Here is a 26,465-nt window from a genome sequence, read left to right as displayed (position 1 = left end):
CTTAAAAAACTACCTTGTACAAAGACTGTTACCAGTCTCATTAAATCTTTCCCTTCCATAACATACCTATGCAAGTGAAGGTCTGATCGAGTGAGAGGATGATTATACCCTTTTGGGCAAAATTCGATTAATATCAGTTTGTCGACACCATAAAGAGGGTTGCCACTTCGAACCTTCTGGGGAAACGTGGGTTTGTGGTGCGGAGTGAAAGCTTTACCCACTAAGTAACTCATGCCCCTGAAGGTATGAATAACTCAGAATGAGGACCTGTCAGCCTAACTTTATAATCAGTCAATCAAAATCGAAAAGTCGAAATCTTAAGTACCAGCTAGCGAAGCGACCCTACAAGACTGATTTGTTTTTTCTCGAAAACGTCTGTTGGTGTCTCCGAATGCGAAGCAATGGAACAATACATTGTAAAGAGGACCCCGTTGTGTGGGATAGCAAATTCTTTATTGCAAAGGATGCCACGTTTGGGTGTAGATGGTAACACCGTTATCAACATACTCCATTCATAATTTTGTTTAGTACTTTTAGTTTGATAACAAAACCATTATGGAAATTATCATTTATCGTTATCTTTCCTTTAAAAGGGATGTATGTGCGTTTGGAAAACATGCATTTTGTTTTGATCAAAAAGGTTACCTTCTTTTGAAAAGTGAAAAATGATTGTTACTTAATCACTTGATTGTCATTTTTGACAAGTGAAACCTACGTTTAATTGTATTGTATAAGCAGGATACGAATAGTAGTTTTGTTTTAAAAAACAGTGCCATCATATCTTGACAATATTTCCTTGAATTGTTTACAAATACAAATGGTTATGACATCTCTATATCAGTTGCCAGTTGAACCTTCTCTAAATATTTGTCTTCCCAATTATTTTAGCCTAACATGTCCGTAGCTTCACGTCATATTTTTGAAATAGTCTTTTTTGTTCTCGGTACAGCTAAAATACTGCTAAATGATGACACTCAATAATTTCATGTTATAGTGTGTGGCTTAACTCTTGCATCTGTTGCCTAGGTAACATCACAGAGCTGAAGAAACAACACGAGCAGGAGATGAATGAGTTCACAAAGGCTCAACAGACGAACAAAGCCCGAATGGAACAAGGCTTGCAGGAAAAGCTGCAGGCCCGCAGGAGTCGCCGCAGGCGATTAGAGGCCCAACAGGCACAAGAACAGCATTAGAAATGCTAACAGAAGACAAATCATTGACTCTTTTATTTAATCTTGGTTTTTGTGTGGGTAGTTCTGTGATAAAGAGGAAACGGGTTGTATCTAAATGCAAGAATAATGTCTAAGGTTATTAGAACTAGCAGCCCATAACATGTCTAAATCCTATTGAACTTCTTGTGTGGATATTAAGTCAGGGGAAATTCCTCTAGAGAAGGGTACATGTAGATATTCAATGAGTCCCACGCCGTTCTTGGTTTTGTTTAGTTTGGTTGTTGTTTAACGTCGCACACAGCAATATTCCTGCTCTGTGGCGACTGTTTGTAAATATTCAACTCTTGACCAGACAATCTAGTGATAAACCACTGTTTTGCAAATGTGTATAGGTAATAATTGTTCCTTAATTGTTATATTGTTGCTGCTCCTGCGTCCGATATGATATGACCTGGTTGGAATCTCGGTTCGGTGGGACAGTGCTTTGGGTTTGTACGCACCAACCTCTGGGCTAAGACCTGCATTACTTTGGACCTGCTTTCACATTTGACATACCTCGAAATACTGAAACACTGTTACAAGTGGTGTTAAACCACCCTTATCTGTCATATACAGACACCCAACATTGTGATATCAAGTGTTTTCAAATAATGGCCGAATTGCTTCATCTGTAAACCAAAATCAAAAGAGCCAAAATTCTTGATTGCGAATATCTTAATGATAAACTGAAGGAAACAATTAAGGTAACACCGCGTCATGGCAGTGTTTCATAATTCATTCTAGGATCACATTCCACAACGCTATTCAAGAATATATTAAATGAACGCTTGAAGTGTCAAGTGTTACTTTATTTGTTTCCCTCACTATATATTCGAATACGTAGCATTGTGATATTTGGCCTTATAGCTTTTTCTTCATACATACACCAACTGGATGTACAGTAAGCAGCTGTTATGCAAAATAACCCAGTGGTACGACTGTTGCACTCAATGTTAAGGTTAGGGAGTTAGGATCACCTTCCTCTTAAAACCTATTAAAACAACTGTGCCGGTCTGGGCATATCAATGTCGCCTTTTTTGGCACAATATGATGACTATTGCTTTTTAATGATTTCATGTCCTGTGTTTTCACACAAAAAACTGCGATATTAATTGAGTGTGTTGACCTTATTACTTTCATTGCTAATTTACTCATGTATACCAATGCTGCTATATAAAATAGCGTGATGTTGTTGAAAAACAAATGGTTCTCGGTCACAACTGTAAAACGTTTTTGCTACATTTCAATTTTAATAACATTAAATTAACAAAATTAATTTTAACTTGTCCAAAAACGGGTCATATATTTATTTAGGCTCATGGTCAAAATTTACAAAACACTCTGGTTTTTACAGCCGTGGTTGAGAAAGAACCCTGACCCACAAGATTAATCTCGAATAATCCGTCCCTGAGAGGTTTATGCTGCTTACCTTGTTTACCGCTAGTTAGCAAATTTGCAACAACAGTTGTTGCTGGGAAATCTTATTAACAACATCTTTATTCCGTCCATGAATTGGAACTGAATTAATCATGCAGTGTATTTGCTCAAAATGCTATATATTTTGTTGACGTTTACGTTTTGGTAGATCTTTTATATTACGTTTGTATTTTGTATCGTGACTCTACTATCTTGAAGTCATTTGTTTATTTGAAATATTGCTCACTGTGATAACTCATCACCGTTCTTTTTGGTAACCTGCCCCGCACTAATATTAAATGAACCTCACCTCACCACACGCACGCACGCACCTGTATCCGTCCTATGGACTCAGTGGTCTCGATTTTAATCGTTATTTTATGATGACGATTGGTGGTATGTCTGGCTTTCGGTATATCGATAATCGTTAGCTAAATATCGATCAGTTATCGATAAATATCGGACACATAACTCAGCAAAAATACCAACACTGCCGAAAGAAATGAATATATTTCAGATAACATGTGAGTGGGGACATGTTTGTTTAATAACAACACAACTGCCTGAATTTAGGAAGCAGTCCATGAATAAAGTCCTAAATTTATATATTGTCTGAAAAAATTAAATTTTTATTCTATCAGAAAAGTTACTGTGCGATAGTATCGATAACACAATTTTCACATCGATTTTCGTGGCGACGATATTTCCGATCATCGATTATTTAGCCAGCCCTAGTGGGTGATCCAGTATGCCTCCATCCAGGCTGCTACAAACAGCCGCGTTGGTTGTATATGACGTTATCCATTCTGCAGGAGCAGGATCTGTTTTAATCCCGCTCCTCGTTCCGTCCATTTTTAAAAATAACTTTTAACAAACCCAAAGTGCATGACAAACTGTGGGATCTTTACTACCACTGACGTATATTCGACCATTTAACTCTGGATAATTCGTCTTGAGAAATACTGCTGACAAATTACCTTTAATTTGTGTAGGTAAAACACATGCTAATACTCCTACATATCTTGACTATGATGAACACCAGTTCTTGTCACCGTCCATTACGATCACCTTAGCTCTACGGCTGTCGTACGTCAACCTTAAGCATGGGAGTTACGACCTCTTCAGCTCTAAGATCGGTTTGTGGAACGGGGACATGTTCCTGCTTGCACACATCGTTCGTAGTGCTACAAGTGTCTAAAGTCTCCATTGCAGTGTGATGGGTTCGAATACCTGAATCGCCGAACATTACTAGGAGTATCAAACCATAGCTATAACAACATAAGTAACAGTGGCGTTACAAACCATCTCACCCATTCATTCATTGACCTCATATCTGTGAGGTCACATAGGTGCTCCAAAATATAGATGTACCGGAAGAAAAAAGTCTGGAACATAAGTAGCACCTATTCAATTGTAATGAACCGCTGAATTTTAGATGTCGACAAATATTTAATTTGTCATCAACTTACCTCACCTATACATGTTACCAAATATACATTTACCTGGAATATAGCTTTTGTGACAAAATTCTCACATTTCGTATTTATAAATAACCTCTGAATTTTGTTTTTTGAATACATTCTGAATTCTGTGATCTACTGATTCTACAAATGTTACAAAACATGCATTTACACAAAGAAGATATTTTCTTTCAAATTCTCGCCTTCTACAATTGTAAATAACTTTGGAATTGTGGTTTACAATGCAGTTTGTGACCTGCTGTCTTAACGTATATATTAAATAAATGAAAAATATTTTGAGACATAATTTCATATTTTACATGTAAATACACGTATCACACCTGTAAATATTCCGTTGTGTCACTCCATAGTGTAGTCACCCCGGTTTGACATAAATAAATCCGGTTTAAGGAGGTTGAATACTAGATATCAAAATATCTCGAAATTGCTAAATTTGGCATCATTTTGTAGAAAAATGTGTCCCAAATCTAATTATGTAATAAAAATAGCACGTCACCACGGCATTTGTTTGAAAAGTGGCGCCCCCTTGTGGCACCGTGTGTAAAAGCTAACATGTCAATAAAAGCTCTCTTCGAAGTATAAGTTTATTTTTTTTATTATTATTCAGTATGTGTGTTTTTTAAAGGTTTCGATATGAAATAACGCAGGTAAACCAATTTTCAAGACAGTATGTATAGGATTTGACACATCAATTCTAAAAACCCCAGGAATTTAAAAAAGATTCATGAATAAAAACACAGAGTTTATAACCCCGGTATCCAACCTCTTTAAATGCAGGTGTTCTTGTTTTGATTCTATAAAGGGTGGTATCGTTCCGGATGTTAGTCCTCTATTCAGTGAAAGCCATTCTGGTTCAAGTTATGACTAGTTAGAGTAACTGGAATGGGTTGTGTGGCGTAAGTTGCAGAAGGATTTTGAAGAAAGTGATTCACTTCATTTCTGCAGCTGATACGGAAACATGCAAGTTGAGAGGTCATCTTTTCACCGAAAGCTTTCATGGGTGAATACAGAAGAGAATACTAATAAACAGTTATCTGAGGAAGATGACTTGAATACCTGAGATTTTACCAAGATGATACACCTTGGAAATTGTTACCTGTGTGGTAAACTGTCTCAGAGCCACACTAGAACAGACTGGCTTGGTCACAAAGCCACACCAGAACAGACTGGCTTGGTCACAAAGCCACACTAGAACAGACTGGCTTGGTTACAAAGCCACACTAGAACAGACTGGCTTGGTCACAAAGACACACTAGAACAGACTGGTTTGGTCACAAAGACACACTAGAACAGACTGGCTTGCTCAGAACGCCAGAGTGGAACAGACTGGTTTCGTGCAAGTAGTGCGTTATTCAGATAAAAAACGGAACGATTTAAGAAAAAAAACTGGTCCAGTGTTCTCGACTATTCCACTGTGGCCCTGGTCTGTTTGCACTTCTCTGAGCAAGGATTTGTGTTATGTTTTCATGATATAAGACCGCGTGTGCTTGTTGACGCCGATATTGTCTTCATGATACGTTACCATCACATATGTTGAACCTTGATGATCATACTTCTGATAAAGATCCCAGTTGTAATTTGCTGAAGTGAATAAACTGTTTCTTGAATGTCTGGTTTCGCTAAATGTTGTAGCACAAGTACAGTAAGCTCGGTGTATGTCTCACTGGTGGACACAATCAACTCACCTCGGCTCTTGATGTTAAGGAAGGGCGAGTGAGTTTAGTTTGACGTCGCACCCAACAATATTCCAGCTCTATGGATGCAGTCTGTAAATAATCCAGTTTGGACCAGACAATCCAATGATCAACAACATGAGCATCGAACTGCGCAATTGGGAACCGATGTCTAGTAGTCAGCGAGCCTTATGACAAGCATAGTCGCCTTTTATGGCACGCATAGGTTGCTGAAAGCCTCTTCTACCTCGGGACCTTCACGGGGCTGCTAAGAGAGAAGTGAAATCGGTTTAACGTCGCATAAGAATATATACGTGCATGCGTGTGAATATGTGGCTACTTGTACTAGCTGGAAGCATGACACATTATAGTCACTCCAGTACCATTAATGCCGAGCGCTAGGCAGGGACCGATTAGTACCTTATTTTAACGTTTTTTGGTAACGCCCCCTTGGGGGAGGAGGGGGGACATTTTAACCACAAAGAGGCAAAAGTTATAACGAACTATTACTTCGTTAGAACCGGGGCGGTGGGGTAGCCTAGCGGTTAAAGTGTTCGCTCGTCATGTCAAAGACCCGGGTTCTATTCCCCACATGGGTCCAATGTGTGAAGCCCATTTCTGGCCGTGATATTGCTGGAATATTGCGGCGTAATACTTAACTCACTCACTCATCATAACAGTAGTTTACCGCCTTCAATAACCACCATACATGATGTGTGACTCTTGTTTCATCACCAATCTAATCCCAGGGATCACAATCAAGTATGGCACCATGTGACGTTCGAAACAGACAAGACAGACACCGTATGGAGTAGTTGCTTATTTTATTGTTGCAATCCCGTTTTTAATGTGGTAAATATATTGGCGTCAGTTAAGAATCACAGTTGAAACATATTAACATAACACACACCCACTCTCACCCATTCATACCATCGGAGAGCTGAGAACAGACTGCTGCTCTGCCAGTCCGACCACCTCCGCCTTGATTCCCCTAAACATAGGCGCGACCATTACACCGAAGAACGCGTAGGAAGCTGATTTTCCCTGTCTCCTTACATTATCCATTTGTGTGAAATTTTATGCCACAAATTACAGTCCTCCTGCATTAAAATAGTGGCATCTGGTAAAACTTTGAGCCCCTTCAACAAGGTAAAGTGGCTGGACTTATAAATATATCTGAAGGCTAAGCAGGACAAGGACAGGACAGGACAAGGACAGGACAAGGACAGGACAGGACAAGACAGAACACTTTCCCATACAGTTTGACCCAAATGTGTTTGAGTACAAGTGATTAAACACCCTCTCTTGTTGAAATGTTAAATTCAGAAACTTACTACAGATGCTTATCTTACGTTGCTTTATGTATTGAAATGTTTCCAGTGACAAATATTGTTTCTTGCAAAAGCCTGGAAGACAGAGATCCCCTAGTATTTCATAAGTTTAAAAGTAGTTTGTTTTGAACATCTCAAATTTGCAGTAAAATAATTACAGCCATCACTGACTATGAGCAAAATTTACACAAAACGCAGTTTGAAAGGCAGAGACCTCAAGGCAGTGAATCAGATGGTATGAGAGTACAGCAAAGCAAGCATTCACCACACACATACCTCAACATTAGATGTCAGTAAACAACTGGTCTTCCTCTCAGCTTACACCACAAAGCACAGACCAAGGACCACAGACCATCGGAACCAACCACCTGTCTCTTGGGAGCCCTACCAATGCAAAGGGGTTAATGTGCACGATAAAATTCCATCCTTAAATTTATTCAATTTTCCCCAAAGAATGGTTCAAATGGCTGGTTCTTCAAAGCCTCACAGACAGATAGCTCCTCTGTACAATGGATATCAGAAGCAGGTCTGTTAATGTCCTAGATCACTGACATTAATTTTCCTTGAGAATCTGTGTGTACTCATCTCCAGTACTGGTTGATATAATCATGGATGTGCTAATGGCAGCAGTCTTGTCCTCATTCTTGTCCTTGTCTTCTCTCATTCCATCACACACAACATACTAAGACACAGGGGCTGGTAGGATACTGTGGTGCATCAGTGACTACAGTTTTGGTGCAGCACCAGCAATCACACTGTTCAACATCTCACAGCCACCGACCAGTGATTCAAGAAGACAAGCATATCTCGTTTCAAAAGAAAATACAAGACAAGAACCTGAATTGGTCATTTCTAGAAGAAAACAATAAAGGCAGTGCAGCCTCTGAAATCTGATAAGTCTGCAATTCTGTGGAAAAGATGAATGGAACTAACAAAAAGAGGACCTATCATAACCAAAACTTCAGAAGGCAGTGGGTTAGTCTAGTGTTTAAAGTGCTCCTTTGTCCCGACTGATGTGTACTATGTGAGAAGCTCAAACCTGGCTCCACTGCCATTATTTTGCTGGAATTTTGCTAAAAGCGATGTAGACCCATATTCACTCACCGCACAAAAGTGAAAGCAATCAGAGAAACGTATCAGTGCATGTAAAAAAGGAACTTAAATGGGTTCCAAAACGAAATAATTAATGAAAGCTATTCTATTATGTCATGTCTCTACAAATATGCTGTCATTTTTGTGAGTCACCTGCAGGCTATCTTTGCACTCTTGTGCCTCGGAAAAAATGAATTTAAGAAGTAGTATGACTCAGAAATGAAGCTGAATAGTTTTTGAAAGCTTCAGTCTCATTGATTCAAAACCCATGGGTCTGCCGTCTAGGCTGAACATTCCTGCTTCACTCAGGGTTCAGTTCATGTTCCTTTCTGTTGGGGAATTTAAGACAGAGTGTGTCACTCAGAGTGAGTATGGTTTTACGTAATCCTTAGATATATCATGGTAATATTGGGTGACACCGGAAATAGGCTTCAGACAGTACCCACAATGACTCGAACCTGGATTTTCGTGATGAGTGAACACTTGAAGCCCTGGGTTGCCCTACTGCCTTGAATTATTCCGAATAAAGATTAGATTTAATGTGTTTAAGACAAAGACGTTGGTTCATAATATTTGTGTGTTGAGTGAACACGTTAAACACTGGGCTTGCCCACTGCCTTGAATTATTCAGAATAAAGATCAGATTTAACGTATTTAAGTCAAAGACGCTGGTTCATAATATTCGTGTGATGAGTGAACACATTAAACACTGGGCCATATGTTCCTGAATAAAGATGACATTTACTGTGCTAACATACAGAAGCTGGTCCACAACATCCCCCAGTCCTCACATGCATCCGTCATATGTACACAGCATAACAGTAAAAAGCAGTGCCTATACAAAGCATGTAATATACAGAACTAAAACACCACCCTGGCTATACACACTTGATTCAATCAACAGGTGTGTACAGCCAACAAGCACATAAAACAGCATATAGAATAAAGTCATTCAGTTAAGAAAAATATACAATTATTTTGTGGGTCATGTGTCACTATTCTCCAGCACAGATTAGCCATTTTAGGGAAACAATACTGGGTTCAACTCTTGGGTAAGTACACACACAGAACACAAAACACCACTGTTAATAAAGTATAGACCTTAAGTAACTTTACAGATGCCTTAGTATGCTGTTCTTGCAAATCGATGAATATTTTCAGGCTTGATATATATTGTGAGTCAATTTCTGAACAATTTTCTTGACAAAATTACAGTTCCATACGGCCTGACTACGAGTACATGTTACTTAATGACTTACTGTTACAGTCCTGCCACATGTGGAAACACACGTGATACTTGTCTAAGATGAAACTATGTGTGAGTTTGTTAAAAATTATCTTTGTTCACTCAGCAGAAAATGGACACCCTGTAATAAGTCATGTGACTATTAACCTTTTGCAGTTTGGGTTATCCAGGGGTATAATAACCAGAGAGTTAGTGCTAGGAGCATTCACCTAATGAATCTAGTTTCGAGTAATATTAATGCCATATTATCATAATATATTCTCAGTTGCATTGTAAATGGATTGTAGGTTTAGATCAGTTTGTGCATGTCACATGACTAGGATGGTGTGCACAAAACAAACATCGCTAGGATATATGTATTGTCTCAGCATACAGACTCTACATTCATGGATAAGAATGAAAGTTTAGTTACTTTCCACCTCGGTCGTCTGGCAGAGTAATTGCAAAATCAAGAAATCTATGTGAAGCTGACGTTGTACTTGAGTAGGCAGGCATATGATCAGCTGTAAACTCTGGTAACACGTAACACTTATATAATGAATCTTTCCAGAAACACTGATACATGGTTTCGCCTTGTTTCCGAAATAGGTATGCTCACTTCAAATACTCATTAGTCACATTTATCAACATTGACAAAACATAACCATCTGGCCAAATTCTCCGTTCTCAGTTGGCCGAGTAAAGAATTATTATTCTGAAATATGAATCTTGGGGTAGGGAAGGTTTATTTTCTTTTCTATTCCTCAGCAAATGATGTGTAGAAAGAGACCTCTTATACCATCCCAAGAGTTGCGTTTAGCGTGTTTAAATCACCTAAGGATTTATACTTCATGCCACAAATGACCTTGGCACCAAGTACAGATCATGACACAAATACCATAGATGAAGCATGGAGGTAGCATTGCGGAACAGAGGCCTGGCGCGATATGAAAGGCTTGGTAGATTAAACAACTTTACCACCAATCATGCTGTGGTAGGAAGGTAATATGAACAGCGACTTGTGTCTGGTTCAATCTGTCCTTACAGGACAAGTAACCAATTATTATAGCGCTGATATGATCACACCTCCTGTACATGACTACAGACATGACAACAGATGACTTGTTGGATGGGACCCACCTTATTCATCACAGGAAGAGGGTAGATGAGGTACAAACAACTCGCTATTACAATCATCCCCTAATTCATCGATGTCCAAAATCCAAAATGCTTAGCAAAAATATTTTTTTCAATTATATATATTGAATATACATCTAATGCCCAATTTTTCATAATCATAATTATAATTTTTTGTTGGTATATTTATCAGATCGATATTCATACCATAAGTCTTACACATCTACCCTGGCTGGTTGCCATAGCAACTGGACCTTGTGTGCCCAGTATTTGTCGATATGTGCAATTCGCCTCAAAACTAATCAGCACAAACATAAAATAATGGTAACATTTTAAAATTATGATAACAGGATGATGTATCACAATCAAGTCTTATGACAAAGCATCTTCCCAAGGCAAAGGCGAAAACAGCCAGCAGCCTCTATAGAGTTATGTCCATCTGTCACAAAAAAGCATAATAGGTCTCATACTATCAGTTGTCCCCAGATAGTACACGAGCCATGCTCATCTTGTGAGGGAACAAAACCACTAGAGACGTCTTGGTATTTATGAAATGTTTGTTGATCCCATTACATATTTTAACTGGTCTAAAGATGAAAATATTAGTCAATCCAGACTACATCTCATTACTTCCACCCAAGTGTGGCATTGGACCCAATGCCTAAGGAAGATGACGACAATGACATTAAAACATTAGTGAAACCACAAGTGATAAGGGACAGTTCATAATTTAAGGCTGGGGGGGTGATGATATTTTTATGGAGAAGAACATGCAATGTGAGTGACCTAACCCCCTAAAATTTATGTACAAAATAAGTGACCCCCCTGCATGTCATGTACAAAATCAATGACACCTCTCACACTACCCAGCCCCTTCCCATACCTTATAAACATAATTTTAAAATATGTTTATGTACAAAACTGAAGACCCCCTACCTCCCCAGAACAAAAATGGTGACAATCCCCATCCCATCCGCTAAAATCATCACCACCCCAGGACAAATTATGAGTGAGTGAGTTTTGTTTTACACTGCACTCAGCAATATTCCACCTATATGGTGGCAGTCTGTAAGTAATTGAGTCTGGACAGACATTCCAGTAATAAACATCATGAGCATCGATCTGCACAACTGGGAACCAATGACATGTGTCCACCAAGTCTGACCACCCGATTCCGTTAGTCGCCTCTTACGACGAGCACAGTCGCCTTACATGCCACAAACAATGATCGGTCCCTAACCATAAAATACGAAACTACGACAGTGAACATGTGACACAGATTTGAACACAGCTTGATGCAGTTTGTTGAAACCTGCATGTATATTTACCTCCTTCAAAGATCATGAAAACAAGACTTTTTACTTTTACAAATAAGTGTAACAACTTCAAAATTATTCTTTTCTTGTTGGGACTGAATTTACAAAAATTGTTGAAGAATAGGGACTTTTTATCAGAAGCTTGTTTATCAAACAACACTATCATTTCAGATATTTCAGGGACACCTGTTGTAACAGAATGTTAAATGTCCAACAAGACTTGGAATTGGCCAATTTCATTCTATTTCCTGTCCATCAAATATGCCACAATAACCCATCATTTCAAAATATATTCAGACAGTGAACACTCAGACAATGATCTTCCAATGATCTTCAGCCCTTCATGGAGGAATGTGATCTGTTTAAGAAGATCAAGCAGCTGATAACTTGGTAATTTAACATAAAATTATTTTGGATAGCAAATGTGGTTAAAAGTTGCTGACTGAGATTATTTTATCATATGAGAGTAGAGTACAAGCTGGCAACATGAATTCAGTCCTCCATATGTGAAATGTGAAAAGATGGTGCAGTAAAGCGCCATTCTCATTAGCTACACATGCCACTAAAAGAATAAGTGAACGAGGAGCTGTCTTACTAACTCAGTGACCACCACTGCCAGTACATCGCAGGTATCAATACACCATAGACATAAGACTGCCATGCAGTGTATTTGCCATAATTTAAGAATCAAACAAAGGTGTCATACCATTGAGTGCTTACACAAATGAATGTGCAGATAACGTAACACAAATGGCAATATATTTGGATAACAAAGTACGCAATATGTTCCATAACCTTGGAACGCGCCATAGTAGTTATCACATAAAATACTGCAACAGTTGCATTAATTTTGCTTATTATCTGTGACAAATACAAAGAATTTACGGTAGTGCAAACAAGGATCATGAGCTGAGTAGAGAATTCCACAGACATGCAACTTCTCTGTTTCAGTAACTGACATATTTGGGTGTACGCACTTACCCTGTCAAAAGCAAACCATCACCCCTTGCTTCAAACAGTATCAGGGTGCGATTTCGTTTTATTCAGAACTTGCACAGAGTGCAACCTGTCTTACAGGTTTCGCTGCACCTTCAAATTTTTTTTGTTGCACCGCAAAATATTTTCACTGGTTCTAAGAAGCAACATAAATGCTTGTTTATTTTCATATCAAGTACTCGGTATCAGATACATTCAAAACAACCAAACCCCGTGATAATGATGAATGATTCAATCTTGCATTACCTTCTTGGTAAATCTTAATTATATCATCGCTTCTGCGGAACTGATTTATGAGTATAAAAGTGTTTCTGCTTGTGACAAGTCATACAGAGAAAGACATATTACTTCTGAGTCAGTTACTTCCCAATCAAAACACACAATATATGTTTATAAGATGCTGGAAGATTTATGGAAACCTGCACAGGTGCAACATGTTGCTGACTGTAACCAGCCATTGTTAAACATGCATCAGTGAGTTTAGTTTTACACCACTCTCAGCAATATTCCAGCTATATGGCGGCTGTCTGTAAATAATCGAGTCTGGACCACACAATCCAGTGATCAACAGCATGAGCATCGATCTATGCAATTGGTAACTGATGACATGTGTCAACCAAGTCAGCGAGCCTGACCACCTGATCCCGTTAGTTGCCTCTTACGACGCATAGTCACCTTTTATATCAAGCATGTGTTGCTGAAGGCCATTCTACCCCGGGACCTTCACGAGTCACATGCATCAGTGCAATTTCTAAATAGCAAAAGAAATCTTTTAATAATTAACACTGGATATTCGATACATGGTGTGTAATTTGAAAATGAATAAATATGACGTTCCAACTTGTAGTGAGCAAGTGTCAATTACTGATGTCGAATATTAAATAGGATGTGTAATTGGTGATGAGAACAGCTCCAAGCCAACTTGGATAACCAACTGGGTGCACAAACATGGTATATAAAACACAGTGAACATTCACTCTGAGTATACACATTGCAATAATGAAGTTGCACATCTACAGAATTATCTCCCCTGTCCATCAACCTACTTCTATAACCAGTAGAAGACACTGATGATGAACATTGTGTATACAGGCCCTTGAAGAGCTGACAACTGAAGAGTCAAGGTGAAACACTGATTGCAGTCTTGATATATTTGGAGAAGGTTAAAGTACTTGATTGTCCGACACAGACTGCACCAAAACACACTGAAAATGATTTCTGATCGTACTGAAACAAGTGACTGTATAGTGCCTTCTTCCATAGTTCTAATCCACAAAGCCTTCTTAACGTTACGACCTGTCGTAACTCTATTGTCTACCACAGACCTGATAATGCTGTAGCTCTAGGCATGCTTTGTAGATGGAAACCCATGTCTACAAACTGTAGTGCTGCTACAAATATCTGATGTGATCAAGCTGGATTACTTAATCAATGCCTAAAATTAATGACACTAAGAGAGATCTGATGTGCTACAACTATAGAATCTGGGAATCAGTCCCTACTCATTGGAATGATCAAAAACATGAACTTATCAGCCCTGATATCTGGGTTTTTGACTTATTTCATACACTGGTTGAGTAACTATCAATAACATCTCCTTGTCTGACCAGCTCATCATTTCTGTCACCAGTGATTGAATATCATTTTGAACTTTGACAGCGAGGTCATCACACTTAGAATCAAACATTGTTAATCGTTATCTTTCACAGTGTATCATATGATATCACGTTCCTGAAGTGACATATTTCAAATCTAATGATATCATGAGCAATTGTTTTCAAATATTTTCTAAAAATGATATCAGTCATTACCATATTTGGCACATAGCTTTTGAAAAGTAACTTTTTTCAAACAACTAATTTAAATGATTAAAAAAATAACCCCTGTAAGTCCTGCTTTTGTTGATCACATAGATTTGCGTTCAAAATAGAGTAAGATAGTGAAAATAGAAGAAACTATCTGGAGAATGCAGCTAAACTACTAATAAGGTTATAAAGGAAACAACAAAGGTATCCCTGGCATTTTAAACATATGGTATGGACTCAATGGCACTTGAACGACTCCTCAGGCAATGTGATATGAATATTCTTTCATCCTCTCAGTGCAAATATTAAGGTTCTTGGTACCTTGTAAGAATATGAGGACAGATGGTATAAAACAGATAACAAGAATCTTCCATGCAGTTGGCACAACTATTGTATAAATTAGTGACAAATGTTACTGTTAGTCTTTAAAGAAAGGTTTTCTTCATGGTTGTTGCAGTGTCCAAGTGTAGACTCTCTGCACACAGGCTTGACCATTACTTCACAGGATTCCTGACTGTGGGTCCTGTTGTTCACAGGTTGTTCTGCAGAAAGCTGAGGACCATTGTCTTATAGTGTTCACTGGACTCGTGGCTACGGATCCCATGGCGCTCGTTTGGGTATACCTGAAAAGTATAGAAGGAAGTTATACTTCTGGATCTATTGTGCAGTGACATCTGGTGTCAAGAAATGAGTGAGTTTCGTTTTACGGCGCTTTTAGCAATATTCCAGCAATATCACAGTGGAGGACACCAGACATGGGCTTCACACATTGTATCCATGTGGGAAATCGAATCATGTGAATAGCGTAAGTTGAAACCACAAACCTATACCACTAACTGGATTAAAATTGGAGTATGCCCACCATTATTTAAAGAGAGCTAGAGAGCTTGCAGGCCTATCATACAAACAGTTAACAAATCATCAAAACTTATACAAACCAGTAGAGGTTATGAATTCTTTGAAGAAAGTCCTCCTTGGGGTACATATAAGCATTTTTATGTCCATTAAAAATCCCTACGACAGTTGTAACTATTTTGATAATAAAATATTTACAAAACAAAAAACTCATTTTTGTCTTGTGAGACCACCCTTATAGGGCCCCTCAGGCCCCCTACAGCCAAGAGCAGGTAACTCTGGCCATCTACCTCGCACCTCACTTTTCATGCTGTCATTCGAGTGAATGGTCGCGTCCATTCAGAGTATAGCTTCAAATCCTACAAACCCGAGAGACGAGTGAAAAAGAGTCAGCAACTGTATGTATGGTTCCTTTCCTTTCGCACGGGCGTTAGTTGGAATTTCATGGCTGAAATTTTCATAAATTGTTGTAACTTTTGCCAGTCAGGTCCTGTCTTCCTGCCATGTGGCTGGCAAGATTTATTTATTTATTTATTTATTTATTTATTTACATTTGAAGAACATAAAAATGATAAAGTCTTCCTGATACACAATTCACAGTTAAATTATGAGCAAGTTCAAGTTCTTTTCACATCGAATGCACATTGAATCCAAAACACTGAAATTTTCAGAAGAAACCATTTCGAACAAGGGGTCAAATTGCGCAGAACTGCAAGCTTGACACTGGGAAGGAAGAACATAGGTTTTAAGATAAATACAATAAGGGGTTATATCCTGATATCAAATTTTCAAGACTAGACTCACAGTGACGAAAACCATTATTGACCAAAACCTGTTCGTCTCCCCTCTCCGCCATGTTTGATGACATTTCAGGATGCTTTGGTTGCGTTTTTGGGATGGTTTGACTACCATTTGGTACGCTTGGCGACCATTCTCGGGCGCTGGTGTGGCTGATACGTGAGTTTTCTTTCCATTTCACATGACTAGTTTTCCATTACACAGCGTGTGTTTTGGGTTTAGAGGATATTGATGCAGTTTTGGAGGTTTATTTTCCCATTTTGTTGACTTTTGTTCTGTTTTGGTGTTTTGATATATATGAGTTCAGTTTTGATGATTTGTTAACTGTTTGTATGGAAGGCCTGGCTTGGCATCGTAACCATGGAAACTCCCTGAATGTCCTATATGTTGCCTTGAAATATACTTTTCCAGTAAGTAGAGTCTGTGATGTGTTATGTGATAGCAAATACATGTTGCTGTTCTTATAACGTACTCAGTAGATGTAAGACAAAACACAGAATTTCAAGCGTAGCAAAAAGCTGATGGCTGTCGACCTTTGACCTTGACCTTGTATGTGGTAAGGTGGTGTAGAGCATGCAGTAGAGTAAACACTATCAAATATGATAAATGACTGTTCATAAAGAATACTAGTGTTCTCTGTAAAATAGTAAAATATCCCAAAATGACATTTCATATCTCCCCAGCTCCTTTATTTTGTCAGCTAGCTGGTGATAACCAAGATTTTGACAACGGTAAGGTTTGCAAACTGGAGGAAAACTAAAGACAACTTTCCATAATAAAAAAACTGTATGAAAATCTGGCTGTATGACCATTTCCAGTTTCACATGAGACACCTCTTACGACAAGGCCATTCCCTTACCTGCAGATACATTAATAAAAACACTTCTACACATCCAAATATGGTTCATCAACCTTGACCTTCAGTTTCAGCCACTCACAGAAGGGTGGCAGTACTGACCTGGAGCTGGTAGGGCTTGCAGGCCTTGACCAGGGCATTGACCAGGTGACTGGTGTGGTGGAAGTGGACGTTCTCATCGATCAGGCCATGGATGATGAGGAGACGGTTCTCTCTGGAACAGACATTACAAAGTCAGCAGCGCCAAAGTCGTCCCAGAAGCCATTAAGTCACTATCACTAGCAGAGGACAGGTACATATAAACTCATCTGAGTGAGTGAGTGAGTGAGTGAGTGAGTGAGTGAGTGAGTGAGTGAGTGTGAGTGAGTGAGTGAGTGAGTGGTGAGTTTAGGTTATGCCACAATCAGCTCAGTTCCAGCTATATGACAGTGTCTTTAACTAATCAAGACTGGGCCAGACAATACAGTGACTGACAGCATGGGTATCGATGTACACAATTTGTATATGATGACCACCTGATCCTGTTAGTCAATTCTCATGACGAGACTGTCTAAATAAGCTGTGAACAGTTGGTCATATCAAGTGCCCCTACACTGACAACACAACACAGAACATACTTCGTTATATAAAAATCAGACTTGTGAGGTGGTGTTACAATTCTTTCTATCATATTTTCTGAATAAAACAAACATTTCAAGGCATTAGTGAACTTAATTAATTACAAAATATCCTTTGAGTCACATGAAACATGTTTCTGTGGTTGGATTATGTAAACTGGTGCACTATATCTAGAATTAAAAAAAACAAAAAACAAAAACAAGAACAGCTGATCCTGTTTGGTAAAGGATGACAACTCTGGGCAGCAGAGAAACTACTCACTCATCAGGGAACCTGTCTATGTAGCTGAGGACTGAGCCGTTGGTGTAGCCATCCTTGTTGGCTTGTGGGACATCCAGGTAGCGTTCTGTGTAGCCCGTGTCATACAGGATCCAGTTGACAACTGGGGCACCTGCTATAGCTGCCTGCAACATTAGCATTTTTCATCTTAAACTGGCTCCCACCTGCTTGTGTGACATCAACTTCACAATGCGCTATCTGCATGTGACATCGACATTGTAGATATCGCGACAAATGAATCGTCATAGTGCTATTAAATCATCAATTAATGACCTCACAATGCCTTGATATCACTAGGAACACACTTGACAGGATGACATCACAAAGTTGATGACATTACAGTACTATGATGTCACAGAGCTGATGACATCACAATGTTATGACATCTCTGAGACCATGACTCAAGAAACCCAAAGACAGTTTGACCACACATACATATACCATCATGTCAGCAGAAAGAATGTACAAATACAATCTTGTGCAGTACTGGCAATATCAAAACACAAGGAGAATGTTACCTTGAAGATGTCCGGTCTCTGGGCCAGCCCCATCAACGCCAAGTAGCCACCTGAGACAATACAGACAGGATCAGACACACAAACCCTCACCAGGCATGGGTTACAAACATCCAGAATAGAAACCACAACATTATACCATTGTTTCCTCTCCAGAGGGTTGATCCTGTCAATCTAATCTAAAAATCACCCTCCCATGAGTCCATGAGGGCAGAGAAAGTGACAAAATATTTCCAGTGTCCAGCCAAGCATGACATTCGTACCATGTAAATCAGGTCTGTGATGTTCTTACCATAAGACCAGCCATGTATAGCTACTCTCGTAATGTCAATGAAGTCTACTTTGGAAGCCAGCCAGAGCAGACCCTCAACCTGTTCTTCTATCTCTACAGTTCCCTGAAATATAAGCAGAATAAGTTTGGAGAGCAGGTGGATTAATTATGCTTAGGAGACAGACAGTAAACTCGCAGTCTGTGATTAATTGGCCAAAGTCTGGACACACTTGACGCATGACCCAGTGACGCAAGTGAAATATACTTTAAAGTAAAAAAGCCAGTTTTACGCCATACTCTGCAATATTACTGATATATGGCGGTAGTCTATAAATAATCGAATCCGGACCACACAATCCAGTGATCAACATCAACTGGGACTCGATGACGCGTCAACCAAGCCGGTAAGCCTGGCTAACCAATCCTGTTAGTCGCCTCTTGCGACAAGCAGGGTCCTTAAAGATCAATCCTAACCCTGATCTTCACAGGTTGGGGATTGAAAGCAGATATCAGCTGTGCCGTATAATAGAATGGTACTCCTTATTACCCTGTCTTTGAACATTGTCATCATCATCGTCCTCACCATCGTCCTCATCATGATCATTCGCCTGTTTGAGGTAGATTACAGAAAATTCTACTCACCAGTTTCCCCTTGATATGACTCTCAAACTGAAGGCCCCTGTTACACGAACCCCGGCCGTCTATCGTCACGACAACGTATCCTTGGGAGGCCAACGTATGTAGTCGCAGGAACCTGTCACACAAGAGTGAGTGAACACAGTTGTCTTTAGTGGCAAGCAGGGGTGGCTGAAGACTATTCTACCTCAGACCTTCATGAGTGGACACACTACTCCATGGTTTAGTTTCACATGAATCTGACCTCTACACTATTTACCACGAACCTACTCACTGCTAAAAGTTCATTTCAAACCGTCACTACAAGTACCTCCATCTTGGCTGTTTCTAACTTAGTACAGGTGTTCTCCCTTTCACTGTTTCAATAAAAACATCCCATCAAACTGTTTCTCATGGTGGCAACTGACCAGTGTAATACTTAATTTCCTCTGTAAGAAAAACTATCTACACAAAAAGAACATCCATGTACAATCTGTGTCTATCACTGTCAGACAGTGAAGCTCCCTATGTAACAATATGCATTAAAATACACACATCATATCTGACTGCTAAAGAGAGGAAATTTGAGGACCAAACAAAGCATTCTGTAGATTACTATACACTGGATGTATCTATTATTACCTCCCTTTGCTCGCTCCACATTCTCACAGTAGCTAATCAGCTAAGTCGCCATTATATCCGAGCTTACCAGTGTCAACAAAAATAGCAGTTGGGGCAAGGTTTGTTTGCAGTGTGATTCAGATTTGGGGGAAATCACAGAGACAACTTGACAGATCCAAAACTTTCACAAAATATGCAAGAACTAACTGTACCTCTTTCATAGTACCTCTGCATCATTATGTTGCCAAATTTAATTGATTAAATAATTTGAAACGCTGAAGTGAGCTGTGACTGGTACGCTTAACTTCCCAGAGTAGACACCTGATTGGATAAAAAGCCAGCTAAGGGAGGCAATAAATTCATTGGGACCTAGATACATCCAGGGTATTGTGGAAATTGATCGGAACATATACCCTGGCGATATCGAGGACGGGTTAAGTTAGGACCTCATCTTATCTAGGAGCTAATTACGGTCAAATGCAATATTTATGCCCATACACAACCTAAAGAAAAATTATTAGGATACATGGACACTAAGTTATAAGAACCAGCTAAGGGCCAGAACATCAAACTGGTAGTCAGACTTACTTAAGTCCCTTGAAGGCGTTGGTGACCAGCTGTACCTGTGGTCCCCCATATACAAACAGGACCGTGGGGTAGCGGGTGCCAGGGTCGTAGTTGTGAGGGTAGTAGTACATGCCATGCATGGTGTAGCCACTCTTACTGGGGTAGCTGAATAACTGTGGGGCTCGGTACTCTGGACAGGCTGCCAATAGAAACAACAGCAGGTACAAAGGCTGCTGCTTACTGTAACGTCATGTATAGTTTGTTACTTCACATGATATACCACAAGGTGTGCTTATGGGGAGGTGTCTACAGACATGACTTACATGTAGAGCTTATGACAGTACCACAAGGTGTGCTGACGGGGAGCGTCTACAGATATGACTTACATGTAGAGCTTATGACAGTACCACAAGGTGTGCTGACGGGGAGTGTCTACAGATATGACTTACATGTAGACCTTATGACAGTACCACAAGGTGTGCTGACGGGGAGTGTCTACAGATATGACTTACATGTAGAGCTTATGACAGTACCACAAGGCTCAGCCTGTGTGTGTTGAGGGGGAGGTGTCTACAGACATGACTTACATGTAGAGCTTATGACAGTACCACAAGGTGTGTTGACGGGGAGTGTCTACAGATATGACTTACATGTAGAGCTTATGACAGTACCACAAGGTGTGCTGACGGGGAGTGTCTACAGATATGACTTACATGTAGAGCTTATGACAGTACCACAAGGTGTGCTGATGGGGAGTGTCTACAGATATGACTTACATGTAGTGCTTATGACAGTACCACAAGGTGTGTTGATGGGGAGTGTCTACAGATATGACTTACATGTAGAGCTTATGACAGTACCACAAGGTGTGCTGACGGGGAGTGTCTACAGATATGACTTACATGTAGAGCTTATGACAGTACCACAAGGTGTGCTGACGGGGAGTGTCTACAGATATGACTTACATGTAGAGCTTATGACAGTACCACAAGGTGTGTTGACGGGGAGTGTCTACAGATATGACTTACATGTAGACCTTATGACAGTACCACAAGGTGTGCTGACGGGGAGTGTCTACAGATATGACTTACATGTAGAGCTTATGACAGTACCACAAGGTGTGCTGACGGGGAGTGTCTACAGATATGACTTACATGTAGAGCTTATGACAGTACCACAAGGTGTGCTGACGGGGAGTGTCTACAGATATGACTTACATGTAGAGCTTATGACAGTACCACAAGGTGTGCTGATGGGGAGTGTCTACAGATATGACTTACATGTAGAGCTTATGACAGTACCACAAGGTGTGCTGACGGGGAGGGTCTACAGATATGACTTACATGTAGAGCTTATGACAGTACCACAAGGCTCAGCCTGTGTGTGTTGAGGGGGAGGTGTCTACAGACATGACTTACATGTAGAGCTTATGACAGTACCACAAGGTGTGTTGACGGGGAGTGTCTACAGATATGACTTACATGTAGAGCTTATGACAGTACCACAAGGTGTGCTGACGGGGAGTGTCTACAGATATGACTTACATGTAGAGCTTATGACAGTACCACAAGGTGTGCTGACGGGGAGAGTCTACAGATATGACTTACATGTAGAGCTTATGACAGTACCACAAGGTGTGCTGACGGGGAGTGTCTACAGATATGACTTACATGTAGAGCTTATGACAGTACCACAAGGTGTGCTGACGGGGAGTGTCTACAGATATGACTTACATGTAGAGCTTATGACAGTACCACAAGGTGTGTTGACGGGGAGTGTCTACAGATATGACTTACATGTAGAGCTTATGACAGTACCACAAGGTGTGCTGATGGGGAGTGTCTACAGATATGACTTACATGTAGAGCTTATGACAGTACCACAAGGTGTGCTGACGGGGAGTGTCTACAGATATGACTTACATGTAGAGCTTATGACAGTACCACAAGGTGTGCTGACGGGGAGTGTCTACAGATATGACTTACATGTAGAGCTTATGACAGTACCACAAGGTGTGCTGATGGGGAGTGTCTACAGATATGACTTACATGTAGAGCTTATGACAGTACCACAAGGTGTGTTGATGGGGAGTGTCTACAGATATGACTTACATGTAAAGCTTATGACAGTACCACAAGGTGTGCTGACGGGGAGTGTCTACAGATATGACTTACATGTAGAGCTTATGACAGTACCACAAGGTGTGCTGACGGGGAGTGTCTACAGATATGACTTACATGTAGAGCTTATGACAGTACCACAAGGTGTGCTGATGGGGAGTGTCTACAGATATGACTTACATGTAGAGCTTATGACAGTACCACAAGGTGTGTTGATGGGGAGTGTCTACAGATATGACTTACATGTAGAGCTTATGACAGTACCACAAGGTGTGCTGACGGGGAGTGTCTACAGATATGACTTACATGTAGAGCTTATGACAGTACCACAAGGTGTGTTGACGGGGAGTGTCTACAGATATGACTTACATGTAGAGCTTATGACAGTACCACAAGGTGTGCTGACGGGGAGTGTCTACAGATATGACTTACATGTAGAGGTTATGACAGTACCACAAGGTGTGCTGACGGGGAGTGTCTACAGATATGACTTACATGTAGAGCTTATGACAGTACCACAAGGTGTGCTGACGGGGAGTGTCTACAGATATGACTTACATGTAGAGCTTATGACAGTACCACAAGGTGTGCTGATGGGGAGTGTCTACAGATATGACTTACATGTAGAGCTTATGACAGTACCACAAGGTGTGTTGATGGGGAGTGTCTACAGACATGACTTACATGTAGAGCTTATGACAGTACCACAAGGTGTGCTGACGGGGAGTGTCTACAGATATGATTTACATGTAGAGCTTATGACAGTACCACAAGGTGTGCTGACGGGGAGAGTCTACAGATATGACTTACATGTAGAGCTTATGACAGTACCACAAGGCTCAGCCTGTGTGTGTTGAGGGGGAGGTGTCTACAGATATGACTTACATGTAGAGCTTATGACAGTACCACAAGGTGTGCTGACGGGGAGAGTCTACAGATATGACTTACATGTAGAGCTTATGACAGTACCACAAGGTGTGCTGACGGGGAGTGTCTACAGATATGATTTACATGTAGAGCTTATGACAGTACCACAAGGTGTGCTGACGGGGAGAGTCTACAGATATGACTTACATGTAGAGCTTATGACAGTACCACAAGGCTCAGCCTGTGTGTGTTGAGGGGGAGGTGTCTACAGATATGACTTACATGTAGAGCTTATGACAGTACCACAAGGTGTGTTGACGGGGAGTGTCTACAGATATGATTTACATGTAGAGCTTATGACAGTACCACAAGGTGTGCTGACGGGGAGAGTCTACAGATATGACTTACATGTAGAGCTTATGACAGTACCACAAGACTCAGCCTGTGTGTGTTGAGGGGGAGGTGTCTACAGATATGACTTACATGTAGAGCTTATCACAGTACCACAAGGTGTGTTGACAAGGAGGTGTCTACAGATATGACATTCATGTAGAGCTTATGACAGTACCACAAGGCTCAGCCTGTGTGTGTTGAGGGGGAGGTGTCTACAGACATGACTTACATGTAGGGCTTATCAAAGTACCACAAGGTGTCTTGACGGGGATGTGTGTACAGACATGACTTGCATGTAGAGCTTATCACAGTACCACAAGGTGTGTTGACAAGGAGGTGTCTACAGATATGACTTACATGTAGAGCTTATGACAGTACCACAAGGTGTGTTGACAAGGAGGTGTCTACAGATATGACTTACATGTAGAGCTTATGACAGTACCACAAGGCTCAGCCTGTGTGTGTTGAGGGGGAGGTGTCTACAGACATGACTTACATGTAGAGCTTATGACAGTACCACAAGGTGTCTTGACGGGGATGTGTATACAGACATGACTTACATGTAGAGCTTATCACAGTACCACAAGGCTCAGCCTGTGTGTGTTGAGGGGGTTGGTCTCCATGGGAGATACGAAACACCTTACATCGAGGTGTGTGCTGGATCGAGCTGTACACAGACACAAACAGAGAACAGGCCTGCAAACAAACACACAGAGCATCAAGCATACAAACAGTAATAGAGGTATTTGTTTGAGGACAATCAAAACTCTAACATGATAAAGGTGGAGGGCAGGAGACTAGGACTTAATGAACCATACAAAACTCAAATCACAAATCAATATTGACTGAGACGAGTCCTTGGATTTTCTAGGACTGCCGCATAACAATGCACATGTAACCACCTTAGGCAAGTTCATTTGTTCCAAACTGTGCTCTGTTCACCCAGCAGAAAATGGGTACCCATTTGGATAAAGTCATGTGACTTAAAGAATCTAGTGCCTAACAGGCAGCTTGGATAATCAGGGGAGATAATAATCAGATTGTTAGGGTGCTTTGAGCAGGCTATTTGTCAGCTCTTCCAGTCAATGACAGTCTACAGCAGTTTCAAAAACACTCATAACAGTAAGTCTGTGTGACGCAGTGACCTTTAATCATGACAAGAGAACTATACGCATAACAAAATAATCAGATACTCATTGACTCGTTCAGAATTGAATATTTCATTCAGAAAACATGATCATCAGGCTCAGCATTCAGCAAAACAGAACCAACAATTTGAGAGATATATGGGTGTGTGGTCAGTAAACTTACAAATTTGAATGAGATGCTTTTTAATGACTGAATGACTGACTGAGTTTAGTTTTACACTGCTTTCAGCAGTATTCCAGACACCAGAAATGGGCTTCAGTTGTTGCCTTTTAATGATATTTTCAGGTTTAGATTGATAACTGACCTTATCTAAAGAGACTGTGTGGCTAAAGCCAGGCTGGGTGAGTCTAACTGGTTCACCGGGTGAGTTGTATGACACACAGTACCTGTAACAGACCAACAGGGTGAGTTGTATGACACAGTACCTGTAACAGACAAACAGGGTGAGTCATATGACACACAGTACCTGTAACAGACCAACAGTGAGTTGTATGACACATAGTACCTCTAACAGACCAACAGGGTGATTTGTATGACACAGTACCTGTAACAGACCAACAGAGTGAGTCATATGACACACAGTACCTGTAACAGACCAACAGTGAGTTGTATGACACATAGTACCTCTAACAGACCAACAGGGTGATTTGTATGACACAGTACCTGTAACAGACCAACAGAGTGAGTCATATGACACACAGTACCTGTAACAGACCAACAGTGAGTCGTATGACACACAGTACCTGTAACAGACCAACAGTTTGAGTGAGATGTTACTTCACTTTTAGAAGCATTCTTTCAAAATTACTGTACAGGTCATCTGAAATGGGCTTCACACATTCTACCCATCTTGGAAATCACAGGTGAGCCTTTGATCTGATGAATTATTACTTCAATCACATGGCAAGTCCCTGCTCTACAAGACTTTTTTCCACTTTTTGCATTGGTATGAGGGTGAGTAAGGTTTACACTTCTTTTTGAAATATTCAAGCAATATCATGGCAGGTGTGACACACAGTGGATCTCAGTGACTCATGGCAGGTGTGACACACATATGGTTACAACGAAAATGAATTTCTTCATTAACTTGGGGGGAACCAAGTCCAAACCTTATGCTGATTGATTGCACGAGGACATTCATCAATTTGCTGAAAAAAGTGCGAATATCACGCATGTGAACAGCTGCATTTCGGTGTAAAGTTTTGATAAGAAGTCGCCATTTTTCACCATATTTCATCATTTATTGAACGGACGACCA

General features: G+C 40.3%; 2 protein-coding genes across 5 annotated transcripts in view; one reads left to right on the top strand and one right to left on the bottom strand.

The window, feature by feature from the left end:
* The window catches only part of LOC137260264 (uncharacterized), a 65,004-nt gene extending 60,320 nt beyond the window's left edge, over window positions 1-4,684 (top strand). Inside the window, exon 12 of one of the 2 annotated variants that reach the window (XM_067797961.1) lies at window positions 1,027-4,684. In XM_067797961.1, coding sequence (XP_067654062.1) covers window positions 1,027-1,193 — 167 coding nt within the window. In that variant the 3' untranslated portion in view covers window positions 1,194-4,684. The remainder of the gene's footprint in view (window positions 1-1,026) is intronic. The other variant, XM_067797960.1, reaches the window with a different exon arrangement.
* Window positions 4,685-14,662: 9,978 nt separating this feature from the next.
* LOC137260093 (dipeptidyl peptidase 9-like) overlaps window positions 14,663-26,465 on the bottom strand; it is a 37,217-nt gene continuing 25,414 nt past the window's right edge. For 2 of the 3 annotated variants that reach the window (XM_067797785.1, XM_067797784.1), the window contains exons 12-20: window positions 25,512-25,593; window positions 24,619-24,754; window positions 20,700-20,877; window positions 19,518-19,629; window positions 18,897-18,999; window positions 18,608-18,657; window positions 18,072-18,214; window positions 17,295-17,406; window positions 15,113-15,306 (exon numbers count right to left, since the gene is read on the bottom strand). In XM_067797785.1, coding sequence (XP_067653886.1) covers window positions 15,214-15,306; window positions 17,295-17,406; window positions 18,072-18,214; window positions 18,608-18,657; window positions 18,897-18,999; window positions 19,518-19,629; window positions 20,700-20,877; window positions 24,619-24,754; window positions 25,512-25,593 — 1,009 coding nt within the window. In that variant the 3' untranslated portion in view covers window positions 15,113-15,213. Of the gene's footprint in view, window positions 15,307-17,294; window positions 17,407-18,071; window positions 18,215-18,607; window positions 18,658-18,896; window positions 19,000-19,517; window positions 19,630-20,699; window positions 20,878-24,618; window positions 24,755-25,511; window positions 25,594-26,465 lie in introns of all 3 variants that reach the window. The other variant, XM_067797786.1, reaches the window with a different exon arrangement.

This window comes from Haliotis asinina, chromosome 13, assembly GCF_037392515.1.
Source record: "Haliotis asinina isolate JCU_RB_2024 chromosome 13, JCU_Hal_asi_v2, whole genome shotgun sequence".
Taxonomy (NCBI): domain Eukaryota; kingdom Metazoa; phylum Mollusca; class Gastropoda; order Lepetellida; family Haliotidae; genus Haliotis; species Haliotis asinina.
This window is presented reverse-complemented; position numbering and strand designations above follow the sequence as displayed.